Genomic DNA, 22,454 nt, shown 5'->3' with positions numbered 1-22,454 from the left:
TCAAGGTCTCAGAATCCCTTGGTTTCAGGACCTCCTGAATAAAAAATATTTTCTCTTAAAAAATAGAGAACACCAAAAAGCTTTTATGTGGGACATATCCACTGATATTTACCATATTAGAAATTAAACCTGAGAAATTTTAAAAACACAAGAACTGTCAGGGCATACATCATCATATATCATGTAGCATTTAGAAATTCCATATTACATTCAGGAAAATAATACTGAAATGACAAAGTTTTAGTAGTATCAAGAAAATAGTTTTAACCTGAAAACACTCTAAAAGGGTCTCAGGAACACCGAGAGGTCCCTGGAACACACTAGGTAAACTACTGGATTAGATTATTTACTATATTTTAAAATAAATCATGAACCCCTCATTGCCACTACCTTTTCAGAATCTGGAAACCCTGATTGAAAATGATTTATTTATGACAGAGGACTTATTTCAGAGACAAGGACAAAAGATGCAGGGAAGTCAAGGGGCAGACCTAAGATCACACAGCTAGTCAGTGGCAGATATCTAATATTACTATATTAAAGAACATATTTTTGGTTTCTGATTACAACGTATCAGTAGACAAATATTTGGGGACAGTTGGTAATAGGAAAGCAATTACACAATAGTGAAACAGGGTATCAAAATTCCAAAGATCTCTTGAATAAGCCAGTACTTTCAGTGTTGTGCAGGAAAAGCTAATAGTGCTGACTTCACTTCTCCATTCATTTATAACGTGGTACTCATAGGGCTCCTACTGATGAAGCAAATCCATGGTCCCTGTCAGACTAGCTTAACTAAAAACTACATTTCCACTTCCACTTCCAGAAAAGATGGAGTAACAGACCAGATTAACCCTCACACTTGAAACAATAAAAAAATAAACAAAATACATTAAGCAAGAGTTTTGAGACACTGGACATGGTCAGTGCAGGACAGTGATCCCTGAGAGAGGGGAAACAAAGTGAATCCTATGATTGCTGGGGGGAAGGGGAGAGGCAGGAGACAGGGAGAAGAGGAGGAAAAGGAAGAAGGAGAAGAGGGAAAAGAGATGGTAACTTAGAACTCTATACATTGTACAAAAAATTAAGAATATTTCAGACACATGGAACATGAAAAACTTATCAGCACCAGACCTACACAATGAGGAATGTTAAAGGAAGTTCTTCAGTCAAAAGGAAAATAATACCAGACAGAAATACAGATTTACACAAAGAACTAAAGCATGTACTCTGGCTACAATGGAATAAATTAAATATCAATTATAAAAACATATATACAGAATCTCCAAATATTTCAAAATTAAACAATATAACTGTAAATAACCCAAGGGTCAAGGAAGAAAGCAACAGGAAAAGTGGAACAGAGCAGGACCACTCCCCCCGACCCCAAGTACAAAACCGAGCAGTTAATGATTAGGACAACAGAGTCACAGACTCAGTGTCTGATGCACACTCCTGAATTGTTTTACAGATACTATAACTGCCACCACAGGAAAAAAGCTAACTGCATGATGACCAGACTGTAGCCATGACATAAGCTGCTCCAGCTTGAGCAGTATTGAATCTATTGCTAGCACAATTCCAAGAAGTGGCCTCAGGAGAATGGGATTAACATTATTGCTCATAATAATCTATAACTTTGTGGGCATCAAAGTAATTGTAGCTTTCTCTACCCGTATATGTAAGCAGACAACTAAAATTATCAGCAGAGATGCTACAGACCCATGTTGTGTCGACACCCTCCACTCTGAGAATATAGCACTCTATGTCAGCATGAAGAAGTTACAAAAGACAGACCTTCACCCCTAACTTCACAGAAATGGAATGATGTTCTGACAAGTGGGGATTTGTAAGCAGCTCTTTGCAGGAAACCACCCTCAGCAGGAAGCCCCTTTTCTTGTCACTTTAGCAAAGCTATATTGTAACTAACTTTTAAACCAGGTGCCACCATGCTCTACTCATTTCTGGCCCAAGCACACCTTTCAAATCTTTTAATCACACAATACCTTGTCTAACTTGTTGGTTCTTTCCATAGATCAAAGAAGTAGAAATGAAGAATAAGCAATGAAATGTAGAAATGAAGATGACCAGATCTCTCCCTTAGTTTCCCCTTCAGTCATCTCCCGAACAAACTGTGTGAACAAGATAACATCTAGAGGAAGATCACAAGAAGTCAACGAGCCTGCGAGCAGTGGGGGGATGATGATGACTCTGACCCCCTATCTCAATGATTAACTGAGATTACTTCCCTCCTTCTCTTTAAAAGTTTCATGGCTGAGCAGAATCTTCGGAGGTGGTTTGTGGGGGATGCTGAGTCCACCATCTGCCCAGATTGCCAGCATTGTGATTAAGAGCACCTTTCTTTTCTACTGTTTGTGAGTATGTAACTGATTTTGTAAGCGGAAAGTGGCAGGACCCGATTCATTCGGTAATAAAATTATAAAGTATTTTGAACTGAATGAAATGAAAACAGAAAATAGGAATAATTGTGGGATGCAGGTAACAACATGGTCAGAGGAAAATTTATAGTACTAAATGCCTATTTGAAAAGATGAAAGATCTCAAATCAATGACCACAACTTCCACCTTAAGAAACTAAAAAACAAAGAGCAAACTAAACTCAAAGTAAAGGAAAGAGTATAAGTCAAACATATTGAAAGCAGAAAAACAATTGAGAAAACCAAAGAAACAAAAACTAGTTCTTTGAGAATGTCAGTAAAAGAGATAAGCCTCTAGCCATACTGATCAGGAGAAAAAGAAACAATTCACCAATATCAGGAATGAGGTAGGGATTTTAACTACAGATCCTACAAATGCTGTGCCAGGTAGACTCTAAGATGGCCCTCAATGATCTACGTCTTCTGGTATTCATACCCCTATATAAACCATTCCTCTTCAGTGTGACCTGGCCTAGCGACTTGCTTCCAATCAACAGGATATTGCAAAAGTGATGGGATGCCATTTCCATAATTAGGCTTCATAATACTGTGCCTTCTATCTTCCTAGCAGACCCCTCTTCCCTTGATGGCTATGATGAAGTAAGCTGCCATGACGGAAAGGCTCAACTGGCAAGATACTGAGGGCAGCTTCCAGCCGACAGGGGACTTTGATCCTTAGTTCAACAAACCAAAAGGAACTGAATCCTGCCAAAAAACACATGATCTTGGAAGCAGATCCTTCCCCAATCAGTCTTTCAGATGGGACCCTAGTTCTGGCCAGTACTTTGCTTACAGTCTTATAAAAGACCCTGAAGCAAAGGACCAAGCTAAACTATACCTAATTCCTCACCCACAGAAACTGTGAGTCCATAATGTGTACTATTTTAAGCCACTAAAATTGCAGTAATTTGTTATCATAGCAAGAGATAAATAATATAAATATTTAAAAGGTAATAGAGAATTATGAACAACTTTATGCCAATAAATTCAACTTAGATGAAATGGACAAACGGATATATTTCTTAAAATATGCAAACTAACAAAGCTCACTCAAGGAAAAAAATTGAATAGTTACCTACTAATAAAGTTAAAAATAAAAGCCATCTCCCAAAGAAAACTCTAGGCCCACATATCTTCACTGGTAAATTCTACCAAATATTTAAGGAGGAAATAATACCAACATTACATAAATTCTGCCAAAAAATTAAAATGGAAGTAACAATTCTCAACTCATTCTTTGGGGCCAGTATTATATCAAATTCTGACTGACAGTACAAGGGAAAAAAAAATCATACAGATCAGTATTACTCAAATATAAAAATTCTTAACAACATTTCAGCAAATTGAATTCAACAATATATAAAAGAACAACACATAGTAATCCAGTGCTATTTATCTCAGGAATGCAAGGTTGGTTTAAAATTAAAAATAGTAATCAATATAATCCCACAGTAACACACTACAAAAGAAAATCCATATGACCACCTCAATGGATGCAAACAATTATTTTAATAAAATCCAACACCCATTTTTGATAAATACTCTCAACAAATTAGGAATAAAAGGAAATTTCCTCAATCTAATAAATCACATGAATGAAACGTGTAACTAATGTCATGCTTAATGGCGAAAGACTGGTTGTTTATCCAACATCAAGAACAGGGCAAAGCTATCCACTCTTATCACTTCTATTCAACACTGTACAAGAAATCATAACCAATTCAATAAAGGGGAAAAATCCAGATTGGAAAAGAAAAAGTTAAATTCTCATTATCCAAACAGAAAATCCTCCAGCATGTACAAAAAAACTACTACAGCTAGTGAGTTTAACAAGGTGCAGGATAAAAGGTCAATATGCCAAAACCTATTATAGTTTTTATATAAGGCATGAACAACCAGAAATTTAAATTTATAACAGCATCAAAAATTATTTAGTGATAATCTAAAGATGTGCAATATGTGTTCACTGAAAACTATAAAACATTAGTAACAGAAATTAAAGAAGACTTCAGAGAAAGTTATACCATAGTCACTGATCAGAAGATTCCACATTGCTAAAATATCAATTCCCCTTAAACTGATGAGATTCTATGCAATCCCAACCAAAATCCCAGAAGATTTTCTAGAAACAGATATGCTGGTTGAAAATGTTTCAGTGTATATGCAATGTACCTAGAATAGGAAAAACAATTTTGAAACAGAATAAATAAGGTTGGATGATTTATACTACCTGATATCAAGATGTATTTTAAGGTACAGTGATCAAGATAATATGGTATTGATGTAAAGGTTTAAAAAAAATCAATGGAACAGAACAGAGAGTTCAGAAATTGATCTTCACATACACAGTTAATTGATTTTCAACAGAGATAACAGGGGAATTCAATGGGGAAAAGGACAATCTTTTCAACAAACAGTGCCAACAAAACTGGATACTCTTATGCAGGAAAAAAAAAAAAAATCAATTTTGACCCTGACTTTATACTTAACTAAAAATGAACTCACAATGGATCACAGATCTAAATTAACAGTTAAGTGTATAAGTTGTCTAATTTACTATTTCTTGAGACTGTTACTATCAGTCAAACAATTCAAAGGTAACACAGAAGGATTCCACGGTAGGAAAAAAAATGTGAGAAGAAGTATGTTCTATTCCTTTCTTAAAGATTTATAATTTACAATAATATTATGGACCACAGAGCTCTGTATTTACATATTATTTATCAATAACCTATTGAGCCCAGTTCTAGAAACTCTGATAGTGTTCAAAAATTTTTGTTTTACATGTTAGGAATTAAGTCCAGAATAAGTAACTCATCAGTCCTCTGTTCTTTGTATTACAAAACATCATTTTCACTTGATATGCTCTGGAGGCTTTATAACCAAGTATTGCTTATATTTTTGTGCTTCTACTCTCCCTGGGCCTTCATTACTACAGCTTTTATCATTCTGTGGTATAAGAATCTGTTTTTCTCATGAGAAGGTGCACTCCTTTTGCCCAGGAAATGTGGACTGCTCATTTTCATTTTGCCCAACTAATGCCAGTGACTAGAAAATAGTGAAATCTCAATAAATGCTTCATAAGTTAAAAAAAGTGGGAGAAAAAAGGATTTTCATGTGAACAGCCCACAAACTAAAATATGGACACCCAAGAGAAGACTAAAAAATTTTAAACTGGGAAGGAAGATACTGAGGAAAAGTGATCTAAGAGAGCAAGGCAGGGTTAGTGGAAAATGAAGAAAATATTTACAGAGCAAGAACTAAGAAAAGTCTAAACTTAATAAGATTTCATGGTATCACCAATGCGGAGAAGACATTTGGTTCAGTACAGCTGATACTTCATTGCTTAATCACTAAATAATTTCCTATACTACACACCAGGAACATGATCTGCTCCATGCAAAAAGCAGCAGATTCATTATGATATAAAACTACATGAAAATAATTACTTCATTTGACAGCACAAAGGATTAAGTATCTGTTCAATATGTTGAAGGAAAACAGTCCAAGCTTCTTATTCTCAGAATAAAAATGTTAGAATATATAACAAAAATACATCACAAAAGGAACTGACAACTGATCATGCTAAGCCTTTGACATACATAAGCTCATTGAGGATCACTACCTTGTGAGGTAGATATCTTTCAAATAGATTTGAGGAATTAACTGAAGCCTCCTCTTTTAGAATCTACATTCTGTCATAAGAATGTAGATTAATAAGAATCTACATTCATAAGAACCTGGATTTCCCAATTTTATTTTTCCCAATAATCTCCAAATCCCAAGATCTGTTCATCTGCAATGAACTTTCCCAATAATTTCAATTTTATAAACATAATTAACTTTTCCTGACTTATAGGACCTCTTGGTGGGCATTTAAAAACTGCAACAGGTCCCTCATCTTGTTCAGGACATACTCCAGGAATTCAAAACAGCTGTCTTTCTAAGGAGCATCCAAAACTTGTAAAATTCTTAACATGGTTTTATATCAAAATGCAGTAATTTTTCATGAGACTGACTGTAAAAAGAGGAACACTTATAGACTTCTTAATAAATTACACATATGTGCTAAATACTTTATTCCTCTACTTAATTCTCACTCACTTCTTATGAGATAAATCTCTTTGCCAATGAGAAATCTGAGGCTCAGAGATTAAGTTATTTTATCCTTTCCAAGGTCAAATACAGTGGTGATACCAGGAAGCAAATTTATCTGATTCATTCCATGGCTTATATTATGTATAAAATGTGAATAATATTTTTATAATAATTAAATAATCATAGTAACATCATCTTACAACTTCTAGAGTGTGTGTCAAAGTCCTGGACAAGTAGTAATAACAACTATTTTGGGGTCTCTCTTAAACTTTAGCAAGTGTGATATGGTCCAAAGGGACACTAATTTAAAATCATACTGCCTGGTTACTACTCTTTTGTGCTTAATATCTGGTAAGTTATCTACCTTCTCTGAGCCTCAATTTCTTCACCTCTAAAATAGATGGGATTTTTTAAATGGCTTCTTGATGAGCTGGTATGAAGCTTAAAAAAGGTAACATGTGAAAGATTTTAAACTATATTGTGACAAACGGTAGTTGTAAATATTGTTACTAATTAAAACAGGCTAAGCAGGCCTAAAAATGTATTCTGCCAGAATCTACCTTCCATTATTTTCTCATAAGAAACATTTAAATTTATAGAAAATAATTTTTTTTAAAGTTGTCAGAAAATAAATCCTCAACAATTACAAAAAAGAACGTAAGAGATTTTCAAAGATTATTACGTTTTGACTTCCACTTGTTAACTTTAAAGACCCAACACTGAGAAGATTTTAAAAAAGAGAATTGTAAAGATCAATCCTGATAAAGATGCTATTTCACAGGCATACAAAGTTAAATGAAACTCACAATGAGGTGAGAAACTGACATACAGGCTCTTTCCAAAAGATAAATGTTAGAGCATCTCAACAGGCATTGTCCCTGTTGAATGGCTAAACTGAAAAAATAGGTCTGACTGGCTTAAAAATGGGAAAGTGGACAATCTGATAGCTATGTGATTTCTTTCATTTTAAATATCTGCTAGCAAGAGATTTAAAGGAGCTTACATCATCTTAACCCAATTTTTTCTTATCCAAAAACATTACGATTACAATTTATAGGCAGGTGCTGTTTGAATACGACCAGGAGTAACAAACAACATTTTCTCTCATGGGTTTATTTGAACCTAACTTTAAAATACACCCTTTTCTTACCCATAGTTTTCTTCACATTCAGAACATTCAGAAGGAGCAGTTACATAACAAAACAGAGATTAATGGGAACATAGATGCAATATATAGAAAACACTTACTTTAATTCTCTGTCCCTCCTGTCTTGCTTTGCTATTTAACTGCTTCATCTCGTGTTTTGTACCTGAGATCAAGAGGCATAAAATACTATTTCAAAATTTGTGTGTCCTTTCTAATTATTGCATTTGATCCCTAGTAGCTATAAAACCTATACCATTATCCCCCTCAAAAATAAAAACAATGCAAACAGTAAACAATCTAGAGAAAATATGTGCTCTAAAGGAGAGAACTTTATTACCCATTAACGCTGACAAATGGGGGACAATGAGTAAAAACTATTTTATTTACTTTTTATTCACACAACTAGATTTTCCCATTTGTAAGGGAAGCTATTTATCAAAATCAAACAATCTGGTAGTTGTATAACACAACCACAACTAACTAGTCAAAGGCTAAATAAAACACATGGAGTTTAATTCAGGAGTCATCATTCTCTGGGGGTAGTGAGTCTACATGATTTCATATCTTCCTCATTTACCAAGTGTGCCAGTTTCTTTTTCCTTTGTGACATCTCTCCTCTTTCCATTATTTTGTGATCCTGATCCTATCATCCCAATCTAAGTCTTACTTCATCCCAAGTGGGCCTGTGTAGTAACATCATATCAGATTATCCAATTTCTTGTCTTTGGATCCATCCTTCATACCACAGTATATTGATATTCATAAAACCCTTTGTGCCATTCCCTTTGTCAAAGTTTATTTTTAACTTGTTCTCTATTTCTCAAAGGATAGACTTTATTTCTTCTACAGAAAGGTTATCTGCCTTATCACACTATTCACCTACAAAGCAAGGTGATTTACTATTTTCTACATTTTGTGATTTTGGTGCCTCTGTAACTTGTGGTCCCATCATTCTACATTTCCAGAAAGAGTTGTCTTCCTTTCAACCTTATTCACACAAATATTGTTTGTCCTACAATATTCTACTCAAACTCTTCCTATTCTATTAAGTCTTTCCTGACCACTCAAAGTAATTTCTCCCTCTCCTGTAATCTCATGGTAATAAGTGAAATTACTTTGGTAATTAATTATTTGTCGCCTAATTAGAGCTTCTCACTGCTGCCTTAAAAGAGTTAAAGTTTTATAGTTTATTTAAAATAAAGATGACTTGGTAAGTATGACTTTTATTTCCAACCATATTTCCTGAACTCTAAGATACACATTTATTCACTTTTGACATTTCAGAAACTGAGTGCACCTACAAATCTCAGCAGGGTAAAACTGGGGAACCACAGTAAGAGCAAGTTCCTTAAAAGCAGGCAGACAACACTGTCATCCTTATTTACAAGGGTAGCTCTCATGCCACTGTGCTCTGCTGGGAGAAGAAAACAACACGTTCTCTCTGCTCCTAGGTACTCCCAAGGGCTCTACTGTCAAATGTAAATGAACTACACATCAGGTTCTCCCAAAACTCCACCCAGTATAACCCTTCCTGGGGTCAGAATGACCTCCGTTTGTTTTGCATAGATAACATGTAAAGGGAATTAAGCCCCTATTATGCCATCTCCAACTTGCTACCCATCAAACTTCAGAGCGGTTATTAGCCAAACTCTTCCATATATATGAAGGAACAGATATTGAATACTTGCTAAGAATGGAGAGAGCACTAAGCAAAATTAAAGATCCCTTTAGCCACATCTGGCAGAAATGGTCCAGAGTTGTTACAGAAGTAACATTAAATGAATACAGATAACCTTACGGACTCATTTTAGTGTCCATAGAATCTGAAAGCTCTGTTTACTCTAGTTGAATTTTTATTTATTTTTGTTTCCTTTAACCCAAGTACCTAATCTATGGCTTTGTGTATGACTCTCAGAAGTCTAGAACGAATTCTGAATCCTTGTACCCTAATATTTTCATTTTTCTACCTGATCTGGTCTGTCAGGCTGCCATCGATGTGTATTCCTAACAGCTGACCTGAGAAATGACCACTGCTGGTGCTTTTAAAATACACTGAACCCTCAGATCCCTTCACTGCAACAGGTAGCACAAGTCACAGTATGTTTACAATGAAAGACCTCAAAACATATCAACTATTTATCCCTTAACAGAAAGTCCCTGAGATTATTTTGTGCTGAGTCATACACAGCAGCTAAGCTAAGTATTTTAAAGCCAACTCATCACCACATAACTGGTTTTCCCCTTCTCCACTAATAGGCCTAAGTCCGGAACTTCAGTAAGGTAGTTATTATTAGTATCCACCACCTCCGGCCCCCACAACCAATGCAAAAGGGAAAAGAAAAAAAATGTTTGAGGCAAAGAGAAGCAACGTGCCTAGAGTCATACAGCTAAGAAATAGGAGTGCCAGAAACAGCACAGGCATCCTGATTTCAACATTCAAGCTCTTAAATTCTATACTATTCTGCCTCGCAAAAACACTATACTTGCCAGGCAAATTTTTTAAAAAATCAAATAATGTCCAATGCCCTCTTTATCAATTGCAGATCCTCTTCTTTTCTCACCTTTGTCCCCTCTCTCTCCTCCCATTCCTTCAGTATATGGCAGAAAATTTAAGACAGTTCTTTGAGTTGGGAAATTCTAAGGTAAGGGGGTTAAAAATACTAGCACAGAATTCAGAATATGTGAGTTCCAGGCCAGAGTCTGTCATTAACTAGGCAAACTTTCTGGCCAAATCTCATGTGTATTTTGTATCAACAGCACACATCTCAACCTAGGCAAATCTCATACTCTCTTAAGTTTCCTCCTCTACGAACTAAAAGGACTGGATATAAATAAAACACCTTCTAATTCTGAAAATTCTCCTAGCTTTCAAAATTTGAATATTGTAAAATGGGGATGGAAGGAAGAACAACACAAGCAAGATTGTTTCATTCTGCAAACCATATTATAAAGAGAGGGGAAAACCATGGTAGAAATTTAGCAATTAGAAAAAATAAGCACTCAAACTCTACTCAACTGAATGTTGTTTCTTTTCCAAAAATAACTACCACAATGGGTTATATGTAACCTGAAAATACTTATGATTAAACTGCCAACTCCTGGGCATTGATGGTACCTATAAATATAATTTCTATTAGTGGTTACCTACCAGTGAACTCATACCTTTTAAATGAAGGAATGCAAAACTCTGTATTGTAGGAAAGAGTATCAACAGAAAGACTTCTCTTTCCTATGAGCCCTCTCATAACCCCTTGCCCAGGGTATAAACTGCAACGGTACTTCGGCACTGTGAGCTTGGCCTAGGTTGGGTAGCAGAGCTTAAAAGGGCAGGAAAACCAAGATGACATGGCCCCTTGGAATTTCCGTAAACTAAAATGATCAGACAACATTTTTGAAACAGAATTTGTACATGAGGAAATATAAGCATGAAAACACATAATAAAACATTAGATATTTGGAGAAAATAATAATGGTGGTAATAATAGTAACAGCAGCTTTCATTTATTGTATCAATAAATGAAATACTTCATAGCTATTATTACACTCCATCTTTACCAAAATCTTACAAAGTATCTGTAAGATTATCATAATTATAGAGATTAGAAACCTGAGGCACAAAGAGGTTATGTAATTTGTCCAAGGTCACAGAGCACAACTCTTCAGAGGCTGTGATCTTAAATAAAATGCTTCACTAAGCAGTGTCATCAATCAGGGCAATAATTTGTAAGCACAGAAGAAAGCCCTATAACCATTAATTAATATCACCACCATCTACTTCAAGCTTCACCACATTGTATTAATTTTGGTTCTTTCCCCTCCTCAATCTCCAAACACAATTAATTTAGTGTATCTAATGATTCTTCCTCAATTTGATTATATTCAGCAAACACATACAGAGCATTCATTATATATAGAGCATTATACAGACAAAAACTTTTATATCAAAGTTTCTCAGAAGACTTCTGCATTCCCAAGAAAGAAATTGAAGGGGAAAGGAAATCAATTTTATTTATGTCCTTTACAAATCTAAAAGAAGTAAAAGTATAGTATTAATAAGCATGACTGAACCAGAAAACAATTCTTATGCATTACACTTAGAATGCAGCACATTTGCAAATGTAGTCATTCATTTAAATTTGTTTGTTACAAATAAATCAAGTTGATAAATTCTGACATATATAAGATTAAAGCCAACACTTATAGAATACTCACTATGTACCAGGCACTGATCTAAACACTGCCCACTGTACATGTATCTCATTTAATTCTCACAACCACCTTGTAAAGTAATTATTATTATCCCCATTTCACAGATGAGTAAACTGAGGTACAGTAAATTTAAGTAACTGGACAAGAATCACACATGCAGTAAGTGGCAGAGCTGGGATTCATCCCAGGTAGTCTGGCCCCAGAGTATGTGCTCTTAAGCATTGCCTTCTAAAGAAGGGGGGGTGGGGAGGGGGAATCTGAAACTAGAATAAATCATTAACACTGTAGAAAATAAGAAAAATCATGATATTCTCTGGCCTTTTGCCTGGTTACAAAGGTCAAATATAGAAAACATTCATTTGTAAGAAAGAATAAAAAATAAGGGAGGGAGGGGACAAAGTCATTAATTAATTATACCTCTGCCCATGTCTAAATTATCTGAGATTAATCGCTCCTTTCAGTCTCTGGTGCTTTAAATTCAATCACCACTTCCACAAATTTCTGAAAATAGAAGCGCTATTCAATCATGATGATGCTTTTATCTGTTCACGTGTGTGTTTTTGTTCTGCAGGTGGGGAGTAGGTCAACGGTGCTGTGGGTAGTTCTGATAACCGGAAACTCAACCAACCACCTGTACGCTATGAGGCTACCTTTCTGGTGGATTTGGGAAAAACAGGGAAGACACACTAGAAAGAGCTCTGCTGTAGTGACTTTTCTTACTTCTGAAAGAATGGGCATAGGGTAAAACACTGAAAAGAAGTTTGTGGGCTCTTAGCCACACAATTCCAGTGGAACTCACTTATGCATCAAGGTTACTAGAGCAGAATGGTATCTTCATCAAAATTAAAGTCAGGACCTATTAGGCAAAAAGTATAAAGAGAAAAAATTCTCCTTGAAAAGTTGTTAAATAAATATTGATCTCAACCATCATGATTCTGTATAGCCAATCTTGTACACTAAAATGTATAGTAATACAGTATTAATAGAGTTCATATGCTAAATACTGCTTTACAGTACTGCAAAAAATTATTCTTTCTCCCTTATAGTTTTGAGTGGAGGGAGAAGAGCAGCAACTCAGACAGCTGAATCCATCTAAATTAAAAGCATATGCTTTATAACTCCGCTACACTACTCATTTTGCAGTTTTTAAATACCTTTTTATCACGACCTACCACAAAAAGTAAAATTAAATTTTCTATCATTAATGTAAAATCAAATTATTTATTAAATGAGATTTTCCATGATGGAAATGTGTTATTTATACAATAAAGTCTAAATAAATGTCATTCACATAATTTCTACAAAGGCATCAGCAATTTCATTAAAGCTTAAACTGACTTGTTAATTTTACTAACAATGTGTCAAAACTAGCTTTTAGCCAATATCATTATTTATTTCTAAATTTAAAAAACTCACCGTATTAAAATACTAAGGAGAATGAAGTACTTTGTTCAACTGAGATTCTTATTAACAAAATTATATCTATCTATACTTATGATTATGAAAAACATGGTCAAGATGGTGAAAGATATTTAATAATAAAACTCAAAAAGTTGACAATCTTCCTATAAAGGAGTGCTGAGAACAGCTTCAAAGATAACCATAAATGTCTCTCCCTGATGAGAAGAGTTCAGGGGAGAAATAAATGGTTTGAAATTGTAAATAAAATATAACATCTTGACTAACACAGAATCATGACTAGGATAAAGGAAGAAAGTTATTGGAAGAGTAGATTTCACCGGGAACAAAAAGAAAGGAGGGCAGTAAATCACTGTTCTATCAGATCACGCAGTAGACAGGCAGGAAAAAAAATGTGTGTGAATAGTGTGTGTGTGAGTGCGCGCACACGCGTGCGCGCAGGTGTGTATGGTTGTATGGGATATCTTGAGATTAATCTGGATTTTTATAATAGAAAACTACTATAAAATCAATTTAACTTTTCACTGTACATAACATACACTGAAAAAACAAATTAAGAATAAAAAACTGCATTTCACATTTGACCTATAGATCAAATAGCAAAAAGAAAAGCAAGATTCTCTAAAGGTAAACTTAATTTCAGGAACATGAAATATATAAATGTTTGGATATATTATTATGGTCTCTTCTCCTAAAATCCTATTTAGTACTCGAGTAGAAAAACACTGAAAGCTTGAAAGGGAAGTAAGGTACAAAGGCACCATTTAATGTATATTAAGAAATAACATGTTATCACACAGTAACTCAAGGCTCTGAAAGAAAATAATCCAATATCAACTAGTATTGTCCTCTAATATATAAAATCCCTACTTCAAAATCGAAACAGGAAATCTATCTTTCCTATTCACAATATTATTCAAAAAATAAAAAAATTTTAAAGGTGGAAGGAAATTTGGATATCAACCAGTTTACCCACAAGATAAAATACCACGTCCAAGATTAAGTAGCAAGTTCAAAGTAGTGTCAATAGTAGATCCTGGGCTTCCCTGGTGGCGCAGTGGTTGAGAGTCTGCCTGCCGATGCAGGGGACACGGGTTCGTGCCCCGGTCCGGGAAGATCCCACATGCCGCGGAGCGGCTGGGCCCGTTAGCCATGGCCGCTAAGCCTGCGCGTCCGGAGCCTGTGCTCCACAACGGGAGAGGCCACAACAGTGAGAGGCCCGCGTACAGAAAAAAAAAAAAATAGTAGATCCTGTGATACCCAGGACAGTGCTGTTTACACTACAACTCAGCTTTCACAGCACTGATTTGAGAGAAGGAAACACTAAATCCCATGTTTAACAGTCTCTCTCTACAGTTTCCTGTATTCCACAGGACTATCCCAGTTCTTCTCCCAAGTATTTAAAATAAATTAAACATATTTACAGCCAAATATAATAGCAAAACCACATATTTTAGTAAGTATTTTCACTCAGCATTTTTCAATGCAAAACAGTGTAACCCATATGGAGACTATGAATTCCAATCACATTATTCAGGTTTTCTTCCACTTAAACCAATTTGCTTCTAGAGTGAAGTGCCCATAAATTTTATGCTTGTCTATTTTCTCTTGGTTAATTCTGAGAGAAATAAATAGTTCATTATTCATTCAAAGTATGACCCTTTGGAAAAGGGAGCTCTTAACCTCATCAATTTACTGCGGAATCTGGGAGCACAGCACTTAATTTTATTGTCAATTCTTTGGTCTAATTTTCAGCCTCTCAGTCTCATTTTTTTTAAGTTTTGGGGAATTTTTTTGTTCTTTTAATTTCTGGAAAAGGCTCTAAACTTTTAACCTTTCATTGTGTAGCATGTTAGCTTGGTCCTATTTTCTCTTAACTGCCAACCAAGAAATGTCATCTGTTGTATCTGTTTTGATATGTTTCCAAGAGACAGGGCTATAGAATCCCTGATACAAATCGCTGACGACTACTGTAGCAAGAACGTGAAAGGGGAGACTAGAAGCTGGTCCTCTGAGAGCTCTCAAGGCAAATTAACAATACAAGAAGAAAAATGACTATGTTTAGAGATTACTTAATGAGGCATTCCAAGCTCTTCCAACTTTAGTGAAGGGTATTACAAGTAGTTGAGGTGTAGAAATAACATCAAGAATATTTCATTGTAGGACATAAAATGAACTCCCATAGTATAACAGTTAAGGGAAAGAATTAAAGCTACTATGAAGGTAGTGGGTATTCTAATATGTTCCCATAAAATACATTAATCTTCACTTCTTAGGAAATAGAACTCACACATGAAAGAACTTACTTATTCTGCCAAATTATCTTTACAATTTTAATCAAGGGTTGATGAGCAAACTTACTCTAGATGAGTCATAAGAGGGGCTTGGTTGACCACTTGTTCCCCAAGATGTCGTACCTCCTCGTTCATCCATACCTAAGGAGAGAAGAAAGTAAACAATATAAATCCAGGAGGATACAATGATGGGTTTTGTTTGGTATAGCAGATAATACAATTCAGTGAGTGGTATCTGCATTTGATTGGAACTGCATGTGTATCAATCCTTGCCTCAGAAACCTGAAGAAATAAGTTACTTGGGAGTATCTTTATCACTGCTCTATACAATGCCCTACATACACTGCCAATGTAGGTCTTTGGAGACTTTCGAACAGAGCATAATCTAGGTCTCTCCACTTCTGTCTCCACCCACTGCTACTTCTAAGAGTAGATGAATGCCCCACCTCCAACTTTCTAAAGTTTAGTACTGCCTCCATGAATATCCAAAGTGAATAAGGGTTAGAAAATGAAGCAAGTCAAAGAAGTGCTCAAGTTAATAAAACTGGTTTCTATCAAAGCGCTGAGTAGCTATTCTTTTTTTGTGTGTGTGTGGTACGCGGGCCTCTCACTGTTGTGGCCTCTCCCGTTGCGGAGCACAGGCTCTGGATGCGCAGGCTCAGCGGCCATGGCTCACGGGCCCAGCCGCTCTGCAGCATATGGGATCTTCCCAGGCCGGGGCACGAACCCGTGTCCCCTGCATTGGCAGGCGGACTCTCAACCACTGCGCCACCAGGGAAGCCTTGAGTAGCTATTCTTAACTGAAGACATCAAACTAAATCAAACTATATCAAACCACATCAAATCAACATTAATTATATCAAAACTAATCAAAATGATGTGACAACTCATCCTAATAAAATCTCCTCTAAAATCTGTTTCTAAATGAGTAGATCTACTCTTAGGAAAACTGCAAAGGAAGACTCAATGTGACAAGGATAAATTACCATTAACAACAAAACAATTCACTATCCTCCTTAATGTACCTTCTGAAGCTTTGGCTCCATTATTTTCACCTTCCAATCAATCCCCAGAAAAATCGGAAAGAGATGGAGATCTCTCAATCCAGCCATTTCTCCCTTTTCTGTTTTGAAGACCAGCCTTTCTCATCCTTGACTCCTAACAGGGTACACTTTCCCAATCCCTTCTGAGATTCTTTCTATGATGAAATACAAATGGTTGACTTTTTTTGTTTCATTCTTGCATGAGAAAACTCTAGATGTTACAAAAACATTGTTAAGTTTAGAACCTTTTTCTTCAAAAAAATTCCTTGAAGTCTTCTGTGATTTAGATGAGAAGTGGTCTGTACTAAGTTAAATGCTACAAATTCTCCAATAACTAGCCACGATTCCCAAGGCTCTTTCATAGGGACAGAATTGCCAATTGAAGGACTAGGTGACAAAAGCAAGGAAAGTACGTCAGTACCCAAAGTAAAATACACTAATTACTAATTCAGTTAGTAGGACCCTAATTTATTCTTTTTATGAATCTGTACTTCCTATATCAAAAACAGTACAAAGATGGGTACCTACTATAAACAACACACTAGGCACAATTTCAAATGAATCAGAAGCTTTAAAAACACACAGATTACATGTAAAAACAAACCAAAAACCAACAACAACAACCAAACTGTTTTTGTTTTGTTCATTCTTGGAGAATTCTTATTAAAATTCTAGATTTAAGAAAGATTCTACAAGTCTGGGGAGTATCTTGTAAAAACACACTTTGTTACTAAATATCTCTCCAGTATCCAGTTACCTGTGGTCTATTTTCCAAGCATTTTCTTTGCAATCAACACTGTAGAATAGCAGATAGGATTCCAATGAGACCGAATCCAAGACAAAGACTATTATCAATCTACAAAATCCATTAATATAAAGCTACTTACGAAACTGCAAATAATTTTAGGAAAAGTTTTATTTAAAAAGATCATACTTTCCATTTGTAACTTTTTTTCTAAATGAGTTACATTTTTAAAATATCATATATCCAAAGTAAATTGGCTCCTGAAAGCAGGGTCTCAAATATTTGAACACCCATGTTCATAGCAGCATTATTTACAATAGCCAAAATGTAGAAGCGACTTCAGTGTCCACTGACAGATGAATGGATAAACAAAATGTGGTATATACCTACAACAGAATATTATTCAGCTTTAAAAAGGAAAGAAATTCTTACACATGCTACAACCTGAGGACATTATGTTAAGTGAAATAAGCTAATCACAAAAGGACAAATAGTATATGGTTCCACTTATATGAGGTACCTAGAGCAGACAAATCCATAAAAAGCAGAATGGTGGGCCTGGGGGTGGGGAGTAAACATAACTTTCATTGAACATTTAGAACATAAAATGCACACTTATTTGATGATCCTATTTCTAATGAAAATAATTCATTTTATGACTCTGAATTGTCTTTTATCAAATAATTAATAAATATGGGGGCTATGTGTTATTTTAAATACATTTATAAAAGAAAATATATGGGTGCCTGCTATAGAAAACATCTCAGACAAAATTTTAAGTGATAAATGAAATTCTGTGAAAACACATACTTCTCATCGAGTGACACTAATTACTTCCACAACATGGAAGAAGAGCAAAGATTAATTAAATAAAATGATAATTAATTAAGCCACCAACTAAAGAGTACTACATACCAACGATACAAGACATGTAGAGGGCTCAAAGGATGCTACAGAATAACAAGGATCTGGCTAGGGTTTAAACTCAGAGCTCTACAGCTTTATTGTCAATGTATCTAGACTCTGAGCAGAAGATCGTGGCTGGCACTGGCAAAGGCAAGAGTCATCCTTTAGCATCAACGACTCCTTTCTGCTCAACACAATGACTGTACAAACATAGAAATATGACAGGAATAATAAACTTTCCAAAGTTTCAGCCACAAGACCAAGGTAACCAGGAAAAAAGAAATTACACACAGAAAATAAACAATATAGAAATTATACAAATTGATCAAAATCTGAAAAACTATCAATATACCACAGTTGCAATACCGTAATTAGGAGGAAAACATTTCTATTAAGATATATCTGAATCACCACTGCCATATATTTTTCTTTCCTTCCTATTTCTAGTCTACACATGCCAATTCAACAATTTTTGAGATGCTAGTGCCTCAACTTACAGATTAAAATGGTAGATGTAACAGAAAGTTTAGGAATAATTAAGTAGTAGAAACACTTTTGAGTCTTGCTTAACTTTCTGATTAATCTATTCTATTTCTCTGCAACAAAACTAAAAGGGTTAACCAATTATTTAACTAATATAGAGATTTAAATGACACTTTTAAAATCTTTTATATACAGAATCTCTTAAGTACCTGCTTTTCTGAATGGAACCAATTAAAATCCAATATATATTTTGATTCCATGTGCCTCATTTTAAAAGGCTTAATATTTTATTTAACATTTTTCAGTAAAGAACAAACATTAAATTTTAGACCGTATATCTAAAAACACTGGTTTGTGAATTCAGTGAAACAATCTGCTTCCTTCTCTTGTAAAACATTTAATAGGAAAAGTAACTGAAGGCAAATCATAAATTACTACACATACAGGCACCTCCCTAAGAGGCTGGGAGCCTGAAGAAGGAATACAAGGTGTAACCAAGTTTTTGAGATGTCAGAGAGCAAGACTCTTGGAGGAGCAAGTAAACTTAGCTAAGTAAAACATCTAGCATTACTTTCTTTACTATGAAGGACTCAGGTACTAGTTTGCCTACCTCCTCTCTACTGCCACCATCTTTTTTGACTGAAAGTGCTCTCTTTCTTGAATCAGTACAAAATTATCTCACAGCTTCTATCCTACTACTTCTTTCATTCTCCTAGCACATAATCCTAGAGACTTCTCTAGTTTTTAGCCATTAGCAAAAACTGGAAACATTTTTTGGGGGTAGTGACTTTTCTATACCCTATACACTTGTTCCACACTGCCCCCCACCAATCTGGGCCCCCAGGGGCTCAAAAACAGTACAGGGTTTGTGTACATGAAGCATTATTCAAGCTTTGGTGAGGCTCAGACAAGACCTACCTGGAGGTAAAAGGGGTGAATGAGGAGTAAAGCTGCTGACCAGCTCCTTCTCTCCCACCTGCTACCACCAGACCTATCACCAAAGACTCTGTCACCCTAGACTACTAGGAGGGTGAAGCGAGAAACAGGTCTGGAATTGGAAAGTATTTCAGGTACTGGTGGGGAGTCTAGAGAGCAGAGAAGTAATGAAAGGGAAAGCGGGGTGGGGGATACACAAAATCAAGAGAAGAGTAGTTAGGATATCCCTGCAGCAAAGCTATAAGAAAAACAAGTCAGGGCTTCCCTGGTAGTGCAGTGGTTGAGGATCCTCCTGCCAATGCAGGGGACACAGGTTTGAGCCCTGGTCCGGTAAGATCCCACATGCTGCGGAGCAACTAAGCCCGTGCGCCACAACTACTGAGCCTGCACTCCAGAGACCGCGAGCCACAACTACTGAAGCCTGTGCGTCTACAGCCCGCACACAGCAACAAGAGAAGCCACTACAATGAGAAGCCTGTGCACCGCAACGAAGAGCAGCCCCCACTCGCCGCAACTAGAGAAAGCCTGTGCACAGCAACGAAGACACAATACAGCCAAAAATAAATAAATAAATAAAGTTTTCAGAAAAACAAGTTAACACAGCCACTTTGCTTTGTATTATGCCCGAGAGTTATTCCTTGTGGAAAAGGGACATATATAAAAAGTTGGGAGGAAGAGCACAGCGGATTGTATACCTCTCTTTCTCTGTCTCCTTCTCTCTTTCATACACACACAAACACGCACACACACACACACGCACATGCACACACACACAGCTTTTGGTAGCAGTGAAATCAGGTTTTGATTCTAGCAAATAAAATGTACTTCAAAAATATCAAATCCCAACACTGTTATAAATAAGGAAAAGATAATATACTTTGCAGGATTGCCATCTGCTATAGGATGATTCAATAGATGATTTGATAAAAGAAATCTGATTGGAGATAGCTATGACAGATAACCAAAGCTATGGATGTGTCTCTTCAGTAGTTTCTTCACTCAATTTTATTTGTGGGGTAATGATATTCCTTTAGATCAGACTCAAAGGCTGCAATCAATTGTAAAACAATATACACCTAAAAACCCACCACCACCATTTTTCATTATATTTCTCAAATTTTAGATACTTATGAAATAAACCTACCGATGTGTTTTTCCAGAAATTCACTGTGAAACAGAATCAATTAGAATATAAAAGCAAATCCTTTGTTTTTATGCTATACATTAACGAAAAACAAGTAAAACAGAAAAGCTATGGAAATGTTGAAACTGTAAGGAAATGTAAGACCTGCTGCTTCATATGAAGTAGGTAACATTGGTTACAGAAATTTTTTTACTAAAAAAATTGAGATTCTGTAAAATGAACTGTCAAATTTAAAAATTTGACTCTTTTTAAAGTATGTAAGAAAATAAGACCAGTAAAAAGATTAAAAGGAATCACCTTTTTAGGTCATCTTTAAAATTAATCACAATTTCTATCTGGAATTGATGAGAACTAAGATTTTAAAAGTAGGCATATTCTAGTGCCAAAGTACACTAGAATAAGATAATTAAACATGACTAATTTCAAGAAAATGACTAATTTTGAAATTAACTTCCAAACAGTGATTTTGCTATGCTATTTTTATTAGCCACATCACTCTATACAAATGTCCTGTAAATATACAATTAAACAGGACATTCTAGTGATTTAATCAATGAAGTAAGAGTAGAAAGTCAAAAGGAAATGGCAGGTCTATCTGTTTAGGAAAAATAAAAAACTGCCTAATGCCCAGGGATTGAAACTAAGTTCTCAAAAGGGCAAGCAGGTATTTTGTACCACCTTGAGAACTATCTATGTAGTGACCTGGTATATTGAAGATTTGCTCTGATTGTGTGAAGAGACATTCTAATAACCCTGACAAAGCTCCTGAGCCATCTCTAAGCCTCCCCTAAACTATCTGGCTGTCAAATTTCTGGAAACAAGAAAAGGCCCTCCCAGTGCACCTAAAAGCAACTGCCATACTCCTCTGGAATCTAAACAGCAAAGCCCTGCACGTAAATAACAATGCCAGATGTTTTCTTCCACAGAGGAACTAAAGAAGTCCACTCTAAAAAAGGCTTGATGCCTCTTCTCCAACTCTGGATAAGTCTCAGCAAAAAATGTCCCTACTCAGTCTCTCAATGATACAATCCCATTAGATTTACTTTATAAACATTTTCAAAATCTGACTATGACTCACTATTTTTTAAATTTTATTTTATATTTATTTATTTACTTGGCTGCACCAGGTCATTTGTTGCGGCACATGGGATCTTCGTTGTGGCATGCGGGATTTAGTACCCTGACCAGGGATGGAACCCAAGCTCCCTGTGTTGGGAGGGTGGAGTCTTAACTGCTGGACCACCTGGGAAGTGCCTGACTCACTATTTTTAACATGATCATTTTAGTCTGAGCCACCATCACCTCTGTATTATGGCAACAGCCTCCTAAAGAGTCTCCCTGCTTCTTGCCCCTGTGACAGTGTGTATACTCTACATAGGAACTAGAATGACTTTTTCAAAACAACTCAAATCCTGTCAATCCTATGCTCAAAATCTACCCATCTCATTCAGTATTAAATCCACTGGTCTAAAGTGTTTCATGGGTTCCACCCCCACCTCCCTGACTTCATCTCCTACTATTCATTCTCTTAGATCACTCTTTTTTTTTTTTTTTGGTGGTACGCGGGCCTCTCACTGTTGTGGCCTCTCCCA

General features: G+C 35.7%; 1 protein-coding gene across 9 annotated transcripts in view; it reads right to left on the bottom strand.

Moving 5' to 3' along the window:
• TCF12 (transcription factor 12) overlaps positions 1 to 22,454 on the bottom strand; it is a 399,044-nt gene that overhangs the window by 224,402 nt on the left and 152,188 nt on the right. For 8 of the 9 annotated variants that reach the window (XM_055087985.1, XM_028496359.2, XM_055087984.1 and 5 more), the window contains one exon: positions 15,673 to 15,746. In XM_055087985.1, coding sequence (XP_054943960.1) covers positions 15,673 to 15,746 — 74 coding nt within the window. Of the gene's footprint in view, positions 1 to 7,784; positions 7,847 to 15,672; positions 15,747 to 22,454 lie in introns of those variants that run through there. The other variant, XM_055087988.1, reaches the window with a different exon arrangement.

The sequence above is a fragment of the Physeter macrocephalus genome, chromosome 11, assembly GCF_002837175.3.
Source record: "Physeter macrocephalus isolate SW-GA chromosome 11, ASM283717v5, whole genome shotgun sequence".
Taxonomy (NCBI): Eukaryota; Metazoa; Chordata; class Mammalia; order Artiodactyla; family Physeteridae; genus Physeter; species Physeter macrocephalus.
The sequence above is the reverse complement of the archived record's forward strand: the minus strand, read 5'-3'. Positions and strand labels throughout refer to the sequence as shown.